Raw genomic sequence first — 22,073 nt, forward strand, 5'->3', positions numbered from 1 at the left:
TTTTTACAGGTCTAATGCTCAGGTGTTTAAAGGCTCAAATAAGTGTAATTGCACTCCCAACCAGGGGTTGGCACTGTTGCCTTATGCCTTTCCTCTATCTCCCTCTTCAGAAGCAGTGATTGATGGTCATGTCCCTAACAGAGTTGGGTAGAGTAGCCAAAAATTGTACTCAAGTAAGAGTAGCGTAACTTCAAAATAATATTACTCAAGTAGAAGTAAAAAGCAGTCATCCAAAAAATGACTCAAGTAAGAGTAAAAAAGTATTTGGTGAAAAGACAACTCAAGTACTAAGTATCTGTTTGACTATAATAAATTATTTATTTTTTTGGAAATGTTGTAACAAGACAGACAAAAATATAAAATAATGTTCAAATTCTGCTATTTCCAAATAATAAAATAAAAATTGAGCAAAAATAAATAACATCTTTACAAAATAAAGATGCACAAATAACACAAAGTTCCAAATCTCAGTCTTTCACAACTTTTGTTCTTTCTTTCTGTCCGCTGTCTGTGAGGAGTTTGTGCTGCTATGCTGCCACAGTTTGTGTGTGGTCATGTGACTGCATCGCTACGTCCGATTGGTGAAACAGAGTCATGTGATTATTGTTGCTACGTCTGATTGGTGAAACAGTCATGCAGTATCTCCAATGGCGGCTTCTCTCTGGCAAAAATATAGCGTATCTAATGTGTAAATGGAAAAAAAGTAACAAGTCGAGTGTTGCCCAATGTAGCAGAGTAACAGTAGCATTTCTTCTTCACAAATGTACTCAAGTAAAAGTAAAAAGTATGGTGCAGTAAAACTACTCTTAGAAGTACAGTTTTTTAAAAAGGTTACTCAAGTAAATGTAGCGGAGTAAATGTGACTCATTACTACTCAGCTCTGGTGCCTAATGACATGACTTCTGGTTCCCAACCCAACTGAACCAGCCTTTTCAAGTGAAAACTGGCTCCTTTGCCATCTTGCAGCCAAATGAAGATCATCTCACGTCATAATAATATTTAATTACTTTTGATTTGTACTTTATTTTTGGACCGCCAATGACACAGGGATTACCACACATTTTATCTGTGGTTTTTCTTATTCTTACAATAGTTTTAATGACTGCTATAGATTGATTTTAATTTCTGTATCTTTATTGACTTGAACCTTGTTTCTTTTAGATCATTTTATCTTTTAGGTAACAGATTGTTAATTTATTAGACCTGTGGTAATTAAAACACAAACGGACAAACAGCCTGATAAAGGCAAACACTTATTGATTATTCTTACAATCCTTTAATTTAACATGAAGTGAGTCTTGGGGTCCATGATGCACAAAATAAAAAAAAGAGAATAGCACAGCAGGACAGAGAAAAAGAAAGTAGATCAGAGAAGGAAACAACAATAGGCAGAAGAACCCAATAGAAATTGGCAAGACCCCTGCAAACCAAAAAACAAACTGAAGCAGCTCTTTTCCCAGACTTGAAAATACTCATCTTCCATCACCTCTAAAAAGACTTATTTTCAAATAAATTTCTTAACCTTTAAAGTCTCATGTCAAATACATTCCCTACTTTTTCTACCAGGGTGGCATGGTGGCGCAGGTTGTGGTGCCTGCATGGAGTTTGCATGTTTTCCCCGTGTCTGTGTGGGTTTCCTCCTGGTACTCTGGTTTCCTCCCACAGTCCAAAGACATGCAGGTTAGGTGCATTGGCGATCCTAAATTGTCCCTAGTGTGTGCTTGGTGTGTGTGTGTGTGTGCACGCCCTGCCCGGGGTTTATTCCTGCCTTGTGCCCTGTGTTAGCTGGGATTGACTCCAGCAGACCCCCGTGACCCTGGGTTAGGATATAACGGGTTGGATAATGACTGACTGACTGACTTTTTCTACCATCAATTTAACTGTGTTTTTGTGAATGCTGGTTTATAATAGCAGTGATTTTATACTGTGTAGCAGTAGAGGGCGCTATCGCTCCCTTGAACCCTCAGATACCACTCCAAACACCAGGTAACAGTCCAAGACTTATTTATTTTATAATAATACAGTGCACAAAGCACCCTCCACTCCCCAATACTCATACAATAATACTAATCAATCCTCCACTCCCAGACGCTTAGTCACCCTGCCTCCCAACTCAGCTCAGTGTCTGGGACTTCCCATGGGCCTTTTATATCTCCTGACCCGGAAGTGGATCCACCCTACAGTCCATGTGATTCCTTATCCCTTCCGGGTCAGAAAAAAAGTCCTTTTCTTCATCCCGGAAACACGTCGTTCCTTTTGTCCATTTGACCAGGATGCACTTCCGGGTTATAGGGCATGTAGAATTCCCTGAGCCTCCCTACAGCGTCTCTTGGAGGTCCCCATGGTATCCAGCAGGGCTGGTTGTAAAAACTACAAGGTCCATGAGGCCTTGCTGGAATTCGGGGAACCTCTATGCTGCTGTGAGGGCTCCATCTGGTGGCTTGGAGGTGTGGGCCAGAATATACAGCCGGCCATCCCTCACAACTGTTTCTTACCTGTACCTTCTGTACCTTAATAGTTTGGTGCTTATGTTAAGCTAGTAAGTCTCTTTGTGGAAATCAGCTGTCCATGTGCAGATAACACTATACATGGGGTGCTATAAAGTACATATATTAAGATAAAATTCCACAACAATACAATGATGGATCTCAAAAACTACTTGTGCAAAAAATTTGCTTACCAATAAGCTTGGCAACTTGACTAAACAGAAAAGACTGAACAAAATCCCAGTTAAATTGGGGATGGAGTTGGCAACCAGTTTTTCCCCCATCCTCTTTTCCACAACAGTTTCCAGTGTGTCCAGGATTGGCCCTGTGATGATGCAGGCTTTCCTGATAAGTTTGATCAAGAATTGTGTTTCTTCTGATTTGAGGTTGCTTTCTCAGGAGACCACAGCATAGAACAGGCTACTATGGACCGGTAGAACATTTCCAGCAGTTTACTGCATGCATCAAAACACATGAGTCTCCTTAGCAAGTCCTGTCTGCTCTGACCCTTCTTGTCCAGAGCCAGTGTTTTGTCAGACCAGTCAGGATTGTTGTCTATGTGAACCCCCAGGTCCTTGTGCGCTGCACCACTTTCACATCCTGCCCCCCCAATGATGACTGGTCTTAGACTCTGACACATGCTGGAAGTCCACCACGAGTTCTTTTGTTTTGCTAATGTTGATCTGCAGTTAGTTTTCTCTGCACCACAAAACAAAGTGCTCTACAAGCCTACTATACTCTGACTCATCTCCATTATCAAAACAGCCTATGTCTGTCTATCTATCTATCTATCTATCTATCTATCTATCTATCTATCTATCTATCTATCTATCTATCTATCTATCTATCTATCTATTACGAGGGACGACCCCTGAATGATCCTGGAAATGACGTCAATGGCATACGCTCAGATGAATAGATCGACGTGCACCTTGCCCTGTAAATTTCCAGAGAGTAACATGTGACCTGCCCCAGGGGATTGTGAGAAGGTGTGGATGGATGGTGGCCCTCGTACTATCTGGAGCCTACACCGATGGATGTGATTTCACAGAAGGGGAAGGCGGATATGTGCAACAGTCAAACATGTCTCCACCATAGGTAAGGAGGTTCACCTTTTTCTGGTGATTCTGTTGATACAGGGAGAAACCAGTTAGCAATTGGCCAGCCTCCAGAACTCCATCTCCCAGAAGCCTCCGGGTAAACCAACAGAGCATGTGCAGGAGAGCCGCATGCTTTCGACTAGCAGACTGGGCCATCATACAGACTGGGCCAATCCCATCACTGGCCAAACTAACTATTGACTTTGATGTGCGGGACTTGGAGTGGGTGCTCCAGCCTGTACGTTATTTGTTACAGATCATCAGAAGCTTCAAGAAGATAATCAGAGAATTGGAGAAGATGGCCAGGGTCATTAGAGTGGGCGGAAGAATACTTGCGGTGGCAGTTTGGTGTCGGACTCCCTATTATGGTGAATTCAGTAGTACACATCAGTGGCATGGGTACCGTACAGAATAAAAGGATGAAATGCAAATTGTCCTCTGATGATTCGGAATTGAGACGAGTTGCATTGGACCAAACAGTGAACAAGAGTGTGATGACCAATTGTCTGGGGAAGAAAAACGTAGGGTTGAACAAGACAGATCAGCTTATTAGTGATAGCGTCCAGGCCATCCAGCTCCATGATAAATCTCCAACAGTCACACGCAAAACAAAAGGGGTGCAGGCAGTGCAGGGTCCCTCTCTATCCTATAGGAAGATGCAAACTTTCGCCACACCCCAGGTCAAAAAGGAGATCCATGAAAGAGAGGTCAGGTCTCCTAATAATGTAGTATGTTTGAGAGTTCTGTTCTGCTGATGTGGAGAGACGTGCCAATCTGGGCTGTGCAGAAAGGGAGGCAGAGATTCCCATCCTACTTCCAGACTCGAGGGTTGCAGACTCTGAAATGGGGACAACAGTGCTATGAGTGCTGTGGGGCAGGACTTGGATGGAGGTGGTATCCCTTTGTGACAGACACAGGTGTCATGAGACAGTGTCAACGCAGCACTTCCCAGTCATCTTGGCTTTATATTTCAGGAGGGAGCCATAGACTGGCCAACCCCAACAGCCTCCCGTGGAGCAGCCCTCTTGGGAATGGGTGACTTGCCCTACAAGACTCAGCTGAGGGAGGGGCACTGTGAGGGATGGCCCATGTTATTACCTGTCCAGGATGCCTTTGTAATGGAAGAAATAGGGGAGAGAGTGTGCACAGGGCATTATCTCCCTCAGAGTGCTAGATGGCTGCGTCATTGTCTCAAATTTCCACAGGGCAGCATGGGACTTGGAGTTCTTCAACTCAGCCCTGTGGGCTACTGTGGGTGCCACCAAGGGGTGCTGCAGGGACTGGGGAACCCTACTTTGTGGTGGCTCCAACCTCACCCAGAAGTGCATTTGGAGCATGTGTATAGAAGACCAGAAGTACTCCCAGGTGGAAGATAAAAGGAGTTGCCTTCCTCACATGGATGAACCAGAGTCAGGTGGCAGGTGGACAAAGCTTGCATGCAGGAGTGGAGGAGGCAGTGACCAGAGAGACATCGAGACAAGAGTTGCTTTATTATGCTATACACTGCTTATTGCATATACTTGTGACTGTGGTGGAGGGAAACACTTATCTTAAAGAGTTTACCATGAATAAAAGTCTCTTTGGGCTTTTACCTTGTGTCTGTGCCTGTTTGTGTTGGGCATTTGGCGAGCTGGAGCACCTCCTGGTGCCTCATCTATCTATCTATCTATCTATCTATCTATCTATCTATCTATCTATCATATAGCACCTTTCACATCTATCTATCCTGCAAGTAGTGCCTTTCACATCCATCCATCCATCCATCACATAGCGCCTTTCACATCTATCTATCTATCTATGTATTATATAGTGCCTTTCATCTATTTATCTATCTACTGTATCTTATAGTGCCTTTCTTGTCTATCTATTTTATATTGCTATTCTTGTCTATGTATCTTATAGTGTCTTTCACATATATAACTATTTATTATACAGTGCCTTTCACATGTCTATTTATCTATCAATCTATTATACTGTATAGTGCTGTTCATATTTATCTGTCAACCTGTCTATCCAATGTTTAGTGCCCACTATGCAATATCTATCCATGACATGTTTTCAGGTGCTGCCTAGCTCAGAAAAGCTCTAATCAATTTTGTCTAAACATTCACAGTTTACATTTGATTTATCCTTAAGTATTTGAAATAAAACTGTCCAATTGCTTTTTTAACTTATTTTATTGCTCTTGTCAGATGTTATGTTCCATGCATCTCTGGACTCAGGAGCTGCCAGAATGAATACATTTTTTCCATTTCCAAGTACTATTTAATGGCCTAATAATCTGTAACGATTAAGTGCCCTGACCATTATTCAGTAAACTTGATTATATTTGTCATCTTACAAGGTGAGACGGTCATCCCCCTTAATTCAGCTCAATACAAATTTGACTGTTACAGTATTACACTGCAAAAAGAAAAGAAAAAAAAAAAAATCACACTTGGTAGTTCAAGATAGAAAACATATTTTTTAATGATGCAGCGGTCATCTGTGAAGTAAACCAACAAGGCATATATTTGTATATACAAATGTGTTTATTTTTTTTACATTTTACCAAATAAAGCAGTTTGTTTCTTGCCAGTATTCAGACACACTTGAGTGTGAGGCAGCCTAAGTTTAAAAGCACCGCCGATTCAGAATATGAAAGTCCATTTTAAAGTTCTATTTTCTTAATCGGACTTCAGCATACACAATGTGTATTTTCTCTTGCCCTCTCCGTTGTTGATTTTCCGTGGTACTCACTTCTGCATAATGCAGGTCATTCTGGATAGGAGACAAAAATAGTAACTCATACAGTCATTTCATTAATAAATCAGCAAATGTTTGTTTACTGTAACACCTTACCCTTTAAGGTGGCAACATCAGGACTAGCTTTACCAAAAGAATGAAGTTACAAAATGAATTCATGGCTTAACTTTCAGGTGTGTTCAAGGCCTGTGCAGGCACTGTAGCCCTCAATGGACTGAGGTCAGGAGGTTGGTTCCAGGACCTTCTCAATCCATTTCACCAGGATTGGGTAAATGGCTGAAAACAGACCTGGACAGAACTCCAGTCCATCACAGGAACCACTCACTCTTTCTCTCTCACACACACACCACAATTTGCAATTACCAATTAACATAACCTAAAAAAAACTTTTATAATATATTCTTCCTTTGCTCGAGTATATCTGGCTGTAGTAATTCTCATGAAATGGGTCTTGCACAGCTATTCAGTTATGGCAAATATTAGTAAATAACTGAAGTGAAAAGCCAATTTTATTACAGTGACAGACCATTATGGGTGAATGTGGCACTCTGGATGGGTGACAAGAAAACTTGTGTAGTATATACTGTATGCCTACACATAGAGCCCATCCTCATTTGTTTAAGGCCTGCTCTATATCATCATCATTAGAGAGGGACTGGGGTACACTAAAAAACTTTCACAAATGAATGACTGCACACAGTGGTTGAAGTGGAAACAAATAAATGGCAGTGTTTCTGTATTGTTCTTCATTGTCATGATGCTGTTCAAATCCAGCACAAGTTCTTAATCAACATTCCCCCTCATGAGTTTTGATCACACTATTGTACATATATAGCATCTAACTGGGTTATGGAGGGGGAATCCCCCTTGTAGTTTTATACACACAGTTCTAAATCTATTATGAGGATGTTTGTTTTGGTGGAGCAATGTTTTATTAAATTGGCAGCATGTTAAAACTGAGACATTCTGATATTCTTCAGTTATTCATCAGGATGCATTGCCTAAAATCAGAACTGTCGCTGTCATCCAGACGTTTGGTTACCCTGGGAAATAACAGTGACAGTAAAAAAGTGGACCATTGCAATTTATGTAGATAATGGAGCTGTGAAGCTGGTTTAGAGTAAAGCTGATGCTGTGTAAATGCTTATTTACTCTTGTGCTTAATGTCACAGGACACTTCATTCATATCTAGACAACATTTTGTTTTCCTTGCTTGCATTTTATACTTTTATGTTTATGAAGATTATTTATCTGTTAACACATTTGTGAACTGAGGTGCTAATGCACTGGTTCTTTTGCTTGTGCTCAAGCCACTGGAAGACTTCTCAAAGCTGAAGCAACCTGCTAATTGAGTGGTTTCTGCATGCACCCGACTGGGCTTGCAGGTGTAGGATTGCCGTCCCTCCCATGCAAACATTTAATGACACCAACATCCCACCCCATGCATGCAGTCTGTTGGGTTTTTCACTAAATGTATTGGGGATCTGTTTGCCTTCAGTAGTGGCTATTAGGCATGAAAAAGAGGGAAGTATATAGAATATACAAGTTGGTGTAACTGCACTCAAGGTAAAATTGAAATGGTGAACTAATTTAAACTTGCAGAGAATATTTTTTTTGTTTTAAAATAGACAACATTGTAAGTCTGCCAATGCATTTCAAGCGGACATTTTTGAATTGTAAAACTGTGTACAGAACAATGTTTTCAAGATATTGCAATGAATATTGAACCGATCTTGCCAAATTTCATTGAAGATAAGTGTACAAATTGTGCAGACAGACAATATACTGTAGCTATCACAACAGGTGCTTTGGGCATAATATGCAAGAACACCTAAAAATGGATGGGCCAAACACCAGGCATTCATTACATAAAGCTGTCATTTTAGCAGTAAGATATCACAAGCCATCAAATTATTATGCGGAATGAAAAGGAGGAAACAAATCTTTTCAAAAATATAAAGTAAATATTTTCCTTCCTCAGTTGCTCTATAGCTGTGGAAAAAAAATTAGTAATGAAAGTGCCATGAATTGCATTTCCAGTGCTTATTACTGTGATAAATTTTAACCCAGCCACAGGGGATGCACAAAAGAGTGTGTTTCTTCATGCTGGTCCCAAGACAAGATTAATGGGGAGGGATATGTCAGGAAGGGCATCTGGTATAAAATTTTGGCAGACCAACATGTGGACAACGATATAAATTTCCATTCCGGATCGGTCAAGGCCTGGGTGAGCAATGGTTGCCACCAGTACTGTTAGCCAACAGGGTGCTGGTGGAAATTGGGCTGCTGTTGGCAGAAGAAGGAGAAGAAGAGGGGGGAGACGTGTCCAGAGGCAGGAGGAGAGGAGTAAAGTAAAGAGAGTGGAAGTGAGGGTAGGAACTTTGAATGCTGGCAGTATGACTGGTAAGGGGAGAGAGTTAGCAGATATGATGGAGAGAAGGAAGGTTGATATATTGTGAGTGCAAGAGACTAAATGGAAGGGGAGTAAGGCCAGGTGGATCGGAGGTGGATTCAAATTGTTCTATCATGGTGTGGATGGGAGGATAAATGGGGTAGGGGTTATTCTGAAGGAACAGTATGTCAAGAGTGTTTTGGAGGTGAAAAGAGTGTCAGACAGAGTAATGGATTATGAAGCTGGAAATTGGAGGTGTGATGATGAATGTTGTTAGTGCATACGCACTACAAGTTGGGTGTGCAATGGATGAGAAAGAAGATTTTTGGAGTGAGTTGGATGAAGTGATGAGCAGTGTACCCAAGGGACAGAAAGTGGTGATTGAAGTGGATTTCAATGGGCATGTTGGTGAAGGGAATACAAGAGATGAGGAGGTGATGAGTAAGGTATGGTGTCAAGGAGAGGAATGAAGAAGGTCAGATGATAGTGGATTTTGCCAAAGGGATGGACATGGCTGTGGTGAATACATATTTTAATAAGAGGGAGGAACATAGGGTGACATACAAGAGTGGAGGAAGATGCACACAGGTAGATTACATCCTATGCAGAAGAGTTGATCTGAAGGAGATTAAAGACTGCAAAGAGGTGGCAGGGGAAAGTGTAGTTAGGCAGCATAGGATGGTGGTCTGTAGGATGACGTTGGAAATCAAGAAGAGGAAGAGAATGAGAGCTGAGCCAAGGATCAAATGGTGGAAGTTTAATAAGGAAGACTGCAAGGATGAGTTTAGGGAGGAGGTGAGAGGCACTGGGAGGTAGTAAAGAGTTTACCAGACAGCTGGGAAACTACAGCAGATGTAGTAAGGGTGACAGCAAGAAGGGTGCTTGGCGTGACATCTGGAAAGAGGAAGGAGGAAAAGGAAACCTGGTGCTGGAATGTGGAAGTACAGGAGAGTATACAGAGGATGATAATGGCGAAGAAGAATTGGGATAGTCAGAGAGATGAGGAAAGTAGACAAGAGTACAAGGAGATAAGGCGCAAGGTGAAGAGAGTGGTGGCGATGGCTAAAGAAAAGGCGTATGATTAGTTATGTGAGAGGTTGGACACTAAGGAGGGAGAAAAGGACCGGTGGGCTAGACAGAGGGACCGAGAAGAGAAAGATGTGCATGGAGGTGTTTAGGAGAGATGGCAGTGGAGCTTTTAATCAGATTGTTTAATGGAATCTTGGAAAGTGAGAGGATGCCTGAGTTGTGGAGAAGAAGTGTACTGGTGCTGAAATTTAAGAATAAGGGGGATGTGCAGGACTGCAGTAATTACAGGGGGATACAATTGATGAGACACATCATGAAGTTAAGGGAAAGAGTAGTGGAAGCTCGGTTAGAAGTGAGGTGATGATTAGCGAGCAGCAGTGCGGTTTCATGCTGGAAAAGAGTACCACAGGGGTGTTGATGGAGAAGTATAGAGAAGCCAAGGAGTTTCATTGCTTCTTTGTGGACCTGGAGAAAGCATATGACAGGGTGCCTCAACAGGAGCTGTGGTATTGTATGGGGAAGTTGGGTGTGGCAAACAAGTATGTAAGAGTTTTACAGTATATGTACGAGGGAAGTGTGACAGTGGTGAGGTCTGCGGTAGGAGTGATGGATGAATTCAACATGGAGGTGGGATTACATCAGGGATTGGCTCTGAGCCCTTTCTTATTTCCAATGGTGATGGACAGGTTGACAGACAAGATTGTACAGGAGTCCCCGTGGACTGTGATGACTGCTGATGACATTGTGATCTGTAGCAATAGTATGGAGCAGGTTGAGGAGACCCTGGAGAGGTGGAGATATGCTCTAGAGAGGAGAGGAATGAAGGTCAGTAGGACCACCAAGACAGAAAACATGTGTGTGAATGAGACGGAGGTCAATGGAATGGTGAAGATGCAGGGAGTACAGTAGAGTTGGCAAAGGTGGATGAGTTTAAATACTTGGGATCAACAGTACAGAGTAATGGGGATTGTGGAAGAAAGGTAAAGAAGAGAGTGCAGGCAGAGTGGAATGGGTGGAGAAGAGTGAGAGGAGTGATTTGTAACAGACAGGTAACAGCAAGAGTGAAAGGGAAGGTCTACAGGACAGTAATGAGACCAGCTTTGTTAAATGGGTTGGAGACGGTGGCACTGACCAGAAAGCAGGAGACAGAGGTGGAGGTGGTAGAGTTAAAGATGCTAAGATTTGCATTGGGTGTGACGAGGATGGATAGGATTAGAAATGAGGACATTAGAGGGTCAACTCAAGTTGGACAGTTGGGAGACAAAGTCAGAGAGACGAGATTGTGTTGGTTTGGACATGTGCAGAGGAGAGATGCTGAGTATATTGGGAGAAGGATGTTAAGGATAGAGCTGCCAGGGAAGAGGAAAAGGGGAAGGCCTAAGAGAAGGTTTATGGATGTGGTGAGAGAGGACATGCAGCTGATGAGTGTAACAGAGCAAGATGCAGAGGACAGGAAGAGATGGAAGATGATCTGCTGTGGCAATCCCTAACGGGAGCTCTGGAAGATCATCTACAAGTAGAAATGATTTCAAACAAATGCCAAGTTCTCCAGGCCTGTCACACCCCCAGCAAGTTCAGCTAGAAGCTGAAAGAAGTCTCTGATAAGATCAGAATTTCAATATAAGACCTCCACATTTAAGCGAAGACCAGAATGGTAAAGATGGTGGATTGAAATTCTTTCAGTTGAACAATGTCTTTACATACAAAGCGTGGTATAGGATATTAAAACATATTTTTCATAGCATAACTATTATTACATCTGGTGATGGTGACTTTATGAAACAGATTGTATTCTGTTCTACTTTAAGATGGCTTGGACAGGGGCACCGTGCTGCACATTTTTCAGAGAGGTTAAGAATTTTGCTGCACTCTGATTTCTTCTGATGAACACATTCTTAAGTGCAGAAAATTTCCATCCTCCTCAAGGAAATACAGATGACTGTGAGCCACCATAGCTAAAGGGAAAGTCAACTCCCATAGGAATGAAAAATCAAAAACGAGATCTCCTGAATATCTTTCAGGTTTCTCATTGACAACAATGTGATCAGAAGGAAATAAAATGCAGACATTTTCCTCCTGAGACAAATTCTCTGGTAGTCTCACAGGTGTCTTCTCTTGAGTTTCAACAGAGATCTCAGCAAACTCACACAATGGGCTCAAGAAGTGTAGCAGACATTTTTATTTGAAATTCAAAAGTATTTTCATTGTGTATGGAGAGTTGTTTGTGGTAATAAAAACACTTTACTTTGATTACAAAACTGTAATTCTTGTCTATGAATAATACTATTAGTTACTGTTATCTATATTACTGTTTAATATTTGAGAAGAAAAAGGCAAGCAGTGTGGGCTTAGTAGTTAAGACTTTGGAATCAAACCCTGAGGTTGTGGGTTTAAATCCCACTACTGACATCATGTAGCCATAAGCAAGTCATTTTATCTGCCTGTGCTGTAACTGGAAAAACAATCGTATCTCAGATGTTGTAATTCACTTGGATAAAGGCATCAGTCCAATGATGAGTAAAAAATAAAACGTCTTGAAAGAGATAAAAACAAGACTAGAAAGAGATCTCACATAACATGCTTATCAAATTTAACTTCTTTTACCTCAGTTGTCTCCTTTTTGTGTATTGCTATTTCCACTGAGGAATTTTAAGAGCAACATCTATGACAAAGTTCATAGTTGAATGAGAAATTCTTCTAAGACTCATGGGCAATCAAAGAGCAACCTTTGAGCAGAAAACTTTTCTAGTGGGCCATGACACATAAGTGCGATGGTGTTCACAAAATCTCCTCCAGAGAAAAACCCTGCAGTGCTAGACAATGAAGACATGAATTAACAACGTTCACTATCTCACATTATATGAAAAAATACCTCATGACAGGGTTGCTGCAACTCAGTTTTCTTTGGATTTCTGAAAGGGAACCATTTATTCTCAGTGGCTAAAGGAATAAAAAAGATATTAGTAATTAAATCGTCTTTAACATTTTAAATTGACATCCAACACTAAGACAGCCAAAAGTGCATCTTAACATGTACCAAAATTAGGAAAAATAACATTTCTTTCAAAAAGAACATTTCAAAGACTTATGAAATATGTATGATAAATAACAGGAAAATATTTTATACTGTAAGTGAGAGGTGCATTCTGTGCAAGGGATTTTATTTGGGTTTTCTGATTTTACTCTCACATTCAATGAACATACAGATTAGGTCAACTGGCATCTCCAAAATGTCCCTGTGAGATTAGGTGTGATTGTGTGCCTAAGGATTCAATATGGCAACTGGTACCCCATCCATAGTTGGCCCCCAGGTTGCACCCACAACTGCCGAAGAAAGCAGCAGCTCTCTGCAACCCTGAAGTGGATAACTTGGCTAGAAAATGGAAGAAGACAGCCCCTGGGCTTGAACCACTGTCTGGGCCCAACCTACATGTTCTAAAAGAAACTGTGGAAAATGTAGTAACGTACTGTAATGTCAAAGCTTTGTAGTTACTTATAATCGAATGAACTGTACACAGGAACAACTAGTGCAAGAGTAGCAACTGGTGTATAGACACAGAAACGACTTATGAGATTATGAATGATATAACAAGACAGAGAAATCAAGTGTGCAATATCAAAGCTTAGAATTATACTTTATAGTCATCAGAGTACAGTTCACCATGTCAAATATTAAAAACAGATAAAGTCTGAGCGAGAAAAAGAGAGAAATGGAAAAGAGAGGGGAGGAAAAGTATTTAACACATTTTATGGCATCCAGTTATTTTCAGTTGTTAAGGTAATACAAATAAATTAATAAATACTTTGGACCCTGGACACTTTTTACAGGCTACCAACAAACTTTACCTGCAGTTCAGCAGAGATACAGCCCACTCACTCATTGTGCGAGGTCCGCTTTGTATCACTTCACTGCCAAATGGCCTTTACAAAACCATACAATTTGTCATCAACACTCTGCTCGGGTGTGTGAAGTGCAAAGAACAATTTCATTTTCAAAAAGCGATTTCTCACAACTGTGTATAGTATCAGGTAACTCTCCTGCTTTTTAATAAGAAGATGATATTTATTAAGGCTGAGCAGGAGAAAAGGTGTGATCTGGATGTGGCGAAAAGCTCAAAACCAGGGGATCATTAATGCATTCAACAAAAACCAAGAATATAGGCAAAAACCAAAGTGAAAAATTCAAAGATTAATGTCAAAACCAGAATCACCAAACAAAGGTTTGAATTTTAAGCAGAGAAGACACGTAAATTGTACCCATGAACTCAGGTAGAGAACTGCCACTAAGGGTGATCTTTAAACCTGGCATGAAATAGTGTTAGGGTCATGACCTCTGTAGCCCCACCCACCAACTATCCCTCACAAAAGGATAGAAAATGGTGGCAGACATGATATACAAAATGGCAGTGGAAGCAATTCATAACATTTGATACTCCAAATTAAGTGCTGTAGTGTTAATCTGAGAATAAAAACAGATTCCCTGACCTTAAAAAAAAATTTAAAAAGAGCTTTTTTTGCCATAAATTTACTCAATAAAAGGAGCCAAAAATGATCATAACTGATATTCCATAAATATAAAAAATGCACCTGAGGGATCTGCTCTGTATTAGGCTTTTCAAATAAAAGTTTTATGGTCAGTGCATTTTAATGTCTGGCTTTGGAAAGATTATATACAGCAACTACAAAGAAAGCCAGCAAATCATAATAACTATCATCAGACCGCATGAACACCTGGAATTTGGTCTCAGCATGCGGTTCTGGATGAGTTGCCGTGGTATGTCTGGTGTTCTCACTAACTACAAATTACATCTAACACACCATCACTTATGAACAGAATGCAATGTTTTAAGAGATCACGTGTATCTGATTCATCTGCAGAAAGCATATTAAGGAAAAAATAAAATGTTTTAATAGTAACAGTTCTTCAGTAATGGCCAGTTACAGCATGGTTGATTCTAGTTCTGATGATAGTAAAGCATACAAAGACGGTGCTTTTGTATAAGTGGCAAACTTTTGGTTATGTCTGGTATAACAAAAGCTTTGGGTATTTTCCAAAGCAGTTGTCCACTGATCTCCTAAGCCCATTCCCAGCTCTCCTGCTACCACAAATGCTGTCCAACAGCTGCCTTCCATCACTCCCTGCAGTTCACTGGAGATGTGTAAACATGGAAATGATGGGGTGTGATTGAGCAATTTCATAAATAATGCAAAATCAGCTACATTCTAGTTAGCAGCAGTAAAATTTTATTTTCAAAAGCAAAGAACATTTTTTTCCATATATATTGATTAATTTTGGGGCCCTGTAGCCTACAGGGTCCTGGGATGAAGCATGAGTTAGACTGCAGTAATATGACCATGAATATTAACAATATAGAGAGGATATCAAAACTTACTAGTTCTCTAATGAACTTTCAGATTTTGCTAATATGTGTTTAGTCAACCCTTCCATCAAAATGTTAAAAGTTGTTACCAAAGTATAGTTTAATTTGCATACATTTTATTATTGATTTTTTTTTAAATTTTATGCCTATGGGATCTTAATTCTCATTTCCAGCCAACGAGAAGGTACATCTAAATGTTTTCTTCAGCAAACATGACTAATTAAAAAATCTTCAAGACCAAAGTCAACACAAATCATATTAGATCTTTCCTAACTTTCAAGGACACATTTAAACCAACAATATTTACATTAAAAAAATATATATTTTAGTAAAAATTAATATAAATAATTTAAAAAGACATTTTCCCTGTTGTTATTTCTGTCTCACAAAAAAAAAAACCAATCAAACATAGGTGCGGGCCTCAATACTAAAATAAACCAAGCCTGGGACCTCTGAGTAGGACTCACCCAAGGAAGTCAAGCCTAAACACAAATGGCCAGACTCTGGCAATATCAAAAGCTCAAAAATGGTCAAAACTTGGAGTTAATATAAAGTTAAACAAATTTGCTTTAAGTTTAATTATCTGTCAAAAAGATAAAAAAATGACAAAGAGCAAAAAAGAAAAAGGTTTTGCCTAAAAAGGCAAAGCTAACAGCAAGAAAATCCAATCCAGAGACAATAAAAACAATCAGAGAAACAAGAAACCCCAAAAAAGAAACACAAAACAAACAATTAGAATCAAATCCAAATACATAAGGCCAATGTAATCTTAGGAACAAAACTGTACAGAGAAATTAGTATGGTTGTTATATTCCTACTGGAGTGCAACTCTTATATACCTTTCAAAACAGACTGGAATGCATGTAATCAAAATTTTCATATTCATAACAAAAGACAGATAGTCCCCAAGGGGAAATTCACATACTCCAGCAGCAGCATACTGATAAAAACCAATATTAAATTAAAGGGTGATAACAATGCAGGTGTACAGGAAGACAATAACTTTGTATAATGTTAACGTTTACCCCCCCGGTGGAATTGAAGAGTCGCATAGTGTTGGTGAGGAACGATCTTCTCAGTCTGTCAGTGGAGCAGGACGGTGACAGCAGTCTGTCGCTGAAGCTGCTCCTCCGTCTGGAGATGATCCTGTTCAGTGGATGCAGTGGATTTTCCATGATTGACAGGAGTCTGCTCAGCGCCCATCGCTCCGCCACAGATGTCAACTGTCCAGCTCCATGCCTACAATAGAGCCTGCCTTCCTCACCAGTTTGTCCAGGCGTAAGGCGTCCCTCTTCTTTATGCTGCCTCCCCAGCACACCACCGCGTAGAAGAGGGCACTCGCCACAACTGTCTGATAGAACATCTGCAGCATCTTATTGCAGATGTTAAAGGACGCCAGCCTTCTAAGGAAGTATAGTCGGCTCTGTCCTCTCTTGCACAGAGCATCAGTATTGGCAGTCCAGTCTAATTTATCATCCAGCTGCATTCCTAGGTATTTATAGGTCTGCACCCTCTGCACACAGTCACCTCTGATGATCACGGAGTCCATGAGGGGCCTGGTCCTCCTAAAATCCACCACCAGCTCCTTGGTTTTGCTGGTGTTCAGTTGTAGGTGGTTTGAGTCGCACCATTTAACAAAGTCATTGATTAGGTCCCTATACTCCTCCTCCTGCCCACTCCTGATGCTGCCCATGATAGCAGTGTCATCAGCGAACTTTTGCACGTGGCAGGACTCTGAGTTGTATTGGAAGTCCGATGTATATAGGCTGAACAGGACCGGGGAAAGTACAGTCCCCTGCGGCGCTCCTGTGTTGCTGACCACAATGTCAGACCTATAGTTCCCGAGACGCACATACTGAGGTCTGTCTGTAAGATTTATGCCCGCAGGTATGAATCAACTCCCATCTCTGTCAGCTTGTCACTAAGGAGCAGAGGTTGGATGGTGCTGAAGGCGCTAGAGAAGTCCAGAAACATAATTCTTACTGCACCACTGCCTCTGTCCAAGATCAACTAATCAAAAACCAACTGCATCAATCTGCGGACAATCAGAGACCCAGAATTGACTTTTAATGAAAATACAGAAGCTATCTGTAAAGAGGCACAGCAACATGTCTACAGTCTATGGAAGCCGAGTCTTTTAAAGTGAGTCCTTCTGTTATGTCTTTCTTTTAGAGAAAAGCCAAGCAAAATGACACCTTTTATTGGCTAACTAAAAAGATTACAATATGCAAGCTTTCGAGGCAACTCAGGCCTCTTCTTCAGGTTTACATCTCGCCTGAAGAAGGGGCCTGAGTTGCCTCAAAAGCTTACATATTGTAATCTTTTTAGTTAGCCAATAAAAGGTGTCATTTTGCTTGGCTTTTCTCTACATTCATAATGGCTAACACGGTACAACACCCTAGTCTTTCTTTTATAAATCATGCATTGAGTCTCTCTTTACTTAAATTCAGGTGCCCCGATTTGAAAATCTTAATCTGAAAACAAAAATAAAAGACCCTCCACAGCCTGATGCTGCACCACCATGTTTCATGGTGTGGATGGTATGTTTTTAATAATGTGAAGTGTAACAGGGCATTTAGTCTGATCACCAATATTCTCCATTTTACTCTCATCAGACCACAGAACTTTTTTCCAGCTGCCTTCTGCTGCGATGTCCTTTGTGCTTTCTTCTCTTTGCCACTCTCCCATAAAGCTGCAACAGGTGAAGCATCCAAGCCTTGGTTATTGTCTGAATTGTCTCTCCAGTCTGATGCACTGTAGCTTGTGACACCTTTAGGGTTTTCAGACATCTCTTGGTGGCATCCCTCACTTCTCTTCTTCACTCTTTGTGGATGGCCTGCTTTAGCAGATTCCCAGCTCTGCCATACTCCTTCCTTTTCTTCATGACTTATTTAACTGGATATTCAGTCACTTGGATATTTTCTTGTCTCCATCCCCTGGTTTTTCATGGAGTTGTTTGAAGAGTTACTCTGTCTTCACTGTGTAGGTTAAGCTACCATACTGACTCACCACAAGTTTGTCCTTCCACATACAAACAATGGAAACCCCAGAAAGATGATATCCATTAAACTATGGTACTTGTACTTTTAATGCCAATTGACTGCATCAGTGATGAGGTGTATAATATTAAATACATATACCATCAGTTATTTTGTGTTTTATATTTGTAAATGTTTGCAATTTGTAATATATCTATATAAACCCTTGACACATATTTTAGGAAGTTACTGAAGACTGAGGAAATTTTGAAGGAGCAGAAAATGGTAGGTATTATCCTAATACATAAAAAGGGTGATTGGGCAGATCCAAGTAAGCGTAAGATTCATCACAGGCAAATAAAAGGAAGGAATTATTAAGGAACAGATTGAGTAACACATGGCAAGAACAAGAGTTTTTCTGAACAGTCAGCATGGGTTCAAATGAGGAAGGTCATGTTTTATCAACTTGCAGGAATTCTATGAGGAAGCAACAAAAGGATAAGACCAAAGTTAAGCATATTATATTTTTAATCTTGACTTTCACAAAGCATTTGATAAGGTGCCACATGAGAGGTTGGGCATCAAATTAAAAGAAGTGGCAGTTCAGGGTGTGGTGTGTAGACGGGGGCAAAATTGGCTCAGACACAAGAAGCAGAGGGTGATGGCGCGAGGAACCTCATCAGAACTGGCCAATGTTAAGAGTGGTGACCAGCAGGGGTCAGTGTTAGGGCCGCTGCTATTTTTAATATCTATAAATGATTTAGATAGGAATATAAAGAACAAGCTGGTTAGGTTTGCAGATGATACAAAGATAGATGGAATCCATTATATCATCACAGAAGGAATTGAGTAGCATACAGGCTTGGGCAGATTTGTGGCAGATGAAATTTAATGTCAGTAAATGTAAAGAATTACACATAGGAAGTAAAAATGTGAGATTTAAATACACAATGGGAGGTCTGAAAATTGAGAGTACACCTTATGAGAAGGATTTAGGAGTCATAGTGGACTCTAAGCTATCAACTTCCCGACAGTGTTTAGAAGCCATTAAGAAGGCTAACAGAATGTCAGGTTATATAGCGCCTTGATGTTTGGAGTACAAGTCACAGGAGGTTCTGCTCAAGCTTTATAACACACTGGTGAGGCCTCATCTGGAGTCCTGTGTGCAGTTTGGGTCTCCAGGCTACAAAAAGGACATAGCAGCACTAGAAAAGGTCGAGAGAAGAGCGACTAGGCTGATTCCAGGGCTACAGGGAATGAGTTGTTAGGAAAGATTATAAGAGCTGAGCCTTTACAGTTTAAGCAAAAGAAGATTAAGAAGTGACATGATTGAAGTGTTTAAAAATATGAAGGGAACTAGTGCAGTGGATCAAGACTGTTATTTTAAAATGAGATAATTAAGAACATGGGGACACAGTTGGAAACTTGTGAAGGGGAAAGTTCACACAAAAATTAGGAAGGTTTTATTCACAAAGAGAACCACAGACACTTGGAATAAACTACCAAGTAGTGTGGTAGACAGTAAAACTTTCAAAACTAGACTTGATCATTTTTTAGAAGAATTAAGTGGATAGGACTGGCAAGCTTTGTTGGGCAAAATGGCCTGCTCTCGTCTAGATCAGGGGTGGGCAGATTCAGTCCTGGAGGGCCGCAGTGGTTGCAGGTTTTTGTTCCAACCCAGTTGCTTAATTAAAAACCAATCCTTGTCAATTATTTAATTGCATGGCTTGCTAGTGCTTTACCTCTGCCATGTCATTCTCATATCCTAGATTTATTTTCCTTTCTAAGGATATCATCCAAATGATTTGAAGTCTAAAACAGATGAGTAATTCTCAGTGCTTCGCTTTTTTCTCTTCACTTTCCTTCCAAGTATTTAATTAAACCAAATAGTGCATGATAAATACACACAGGTGTAAATGAAAACAAGCTAAATGGAGAAATGCTGGTCTCTTTTGTCATTTGCGTGGTATTGCTAATTAGGAGCAATTAAAAACCAAGAATACAGCTGTTTAAGACTAAAATAAGCAATAAGGGTTCAAAATCTTAACGAGCGAAACAACTAAAGTGAAGCTGAAGTGTTACTTGAGCAATAAGGGCTTCTTATTAAGCAATTGGGTTGGAGCAAAAACCTGCAGCCACTGCAGCCCTCCAGGACTGAATCTGCCCACCCCTGGTCTAGATTGTTCTAATGTCTTAATTAATTTTGATCACTTTGCAAAGTTCCAAAAACAAAAAATAAAATAAATAAAAATGACTTTAATAATAATAAAATAATAATTCATTACATTTATATAGCGCTTTTCTCAGTACTCAAAGCGTTATCCACACAGGGAGGAACTGGGAAGCGAACCCACAATCTTCCACAGTCTCCATTAAAATTGGAAAACTTCCAGGAGGAATGAATACTTTCACAGGTGCGGTACTTTGATGCATTATGAAAAATGAAACAGTGGAGTGACAAGGCTCTAAATATCACATCATAACTGACTCTGACTGATTCCATCAACTGTTACACAAGCTCATTTTAAACTAATCTGTTTTGTGAACTTACAGTAAGTGTGTATTCACCTATTTATCTGGACAGTATTTTTCAAGTAGATAACACTATTGTTGAACGTTGAAGCATGATGAGTCTTTTATAAGGACCATTTGGTACACTGGGTGTAAAAGTAGAGCAGTGAAAGAGGCCTTAGCACAATTTCCATTTCCCCCCCTAGAATGGAGGAACACCACCTGGAGAACAACTTGTGTAATTTCCCCTCTGCCTTCATGTCCAACCTTCCCAGGCAGGAAAGAGTAGTGATCACCTCTTCACCACGACAGTATCATTTGACTTGCGGGCCTCACAGAGAGCAGAAGGTCTTCCAGCAGTTGTATTTTTCTATAGAATTGTAATGGCAATGTGTGAAGCATACTGCAATAATTTACCTCCATTTTAAGTCTCAACACTTCTCAGATACTTGTCCTGCCAATATAACATTCATGGTTATATTCTACTACCATTTTGTACTTATAAAGGAACTTCAGAAAAGATCTTCATAATGGTTTTACTTCTTTTTCTCACTAGATCAATGTTACAGGAGCACCTGCATGGATTAAAAGTGTCATAACCTGTGGTTGAAGTGGAAAAAAACAACTTGTGACACTTCCAGTTGTTTTGGCCAATTACTATTGAAACACAATTTCAGAAGACGTGTGAAAGCTTGATTGAAATTATAGATTTTTGATGTAAACATAGAGTGAGTGGTTGTGGGGCAAGGGGCTGGAGTGCTCTGGTACATGTTTAACAACCTATTATACTCATAAGGACAGAATGGGGAGCTGCTGGCACTAGGGGTCTCATGTATAACACCGTGTGTAGAATTCACATTAGAACATGGTGTACAGACAAAACTGGAAATGTGCGTATGCACAAAAAAATCCAGATGCATAAAACTCCAAGCACTTCCCATTTATAAATCCCAAAGAATGTGAAATGTAACGCATGTACATGCACCTACAGCCCCACCCTGACTCCTCCTAGAATTTTGCATATTTGAAAATGTAAATTAATATAAATAGGCCCTTCTGTTCAGTGTTCTGTTAAAAGGCAATGGCAAAAGCATGTGAAAAAAAGAAGAATTTCAATTAATGCAAAGTGGAGGCAAGGAAAAATGTATTATTTGTTGTCTTAAGCAGTAGTATAAGCAACAAAAGGAAGTTATGGAGTGATACAGCATGGTGGAGACACTCGAAAGTTCAAGTTCAGAAAGTCACACAGTGTCCAAAATAAAAACGTGGTCAGATATCAAAGTCTATGTGAAAAGGCGACTTGCAGCCCACTGTCTGTTTATCTGTACTACAAAAGCTGACACCCGTGTCGACTCCAGGCGGTGATGGTGCTGCTGTGTCCAGCATATCTTCGGGTGCTGGCTGCTCATACACCTCTGCCTTGGAAACCGCCGGGCAACCATCTGCTTTTG

The 22,073-nt window shown here is 40.4% G+C and overlaps 1 protein-coding gene across 1 annotated transcript in view; it reads right to left on the reverse strand.

Annotated features, from left to right (window-relative positions):
- Positions 1-6,244: 6,244 nt before the first annotated feature.
- Positions 6,245-22,073, reverse strand: part of LOC127527608 (uncharacterized) — a 40,083-nt gene continuing 24,254 nt past the window's right edge. The window contains exons 4-5 of the mRNA XM_051926722.1: positions 12,625-12,692; positions 6,245-6,346 (exon numbers count right to left, since the gene is read on the reverse strand). Coding sequence (XP_051782682.1) covers positions 6,245-6,346; positions 12,625-12,692 — 170 coding nt within the window. The remainder of the gene's footprint in view (positions 6,347-12,624; positions 12,693-22,073) is intronic.

The sequence above is a fragment of the Erpetoichthys calabaricus genome, chromosome 4 (assembly GCF_900747795.2).
Source record: "Erpetoichthys calabaricus chromosome 4, fErpCal1.3, whole genome shotgun sequence".
NCBI lineage: Eukaryota > Metazoa > Chordata > Cladistia > Polypteriformes > Polypteridae > Erpetoichthys > Erpetoichthys calabaricus.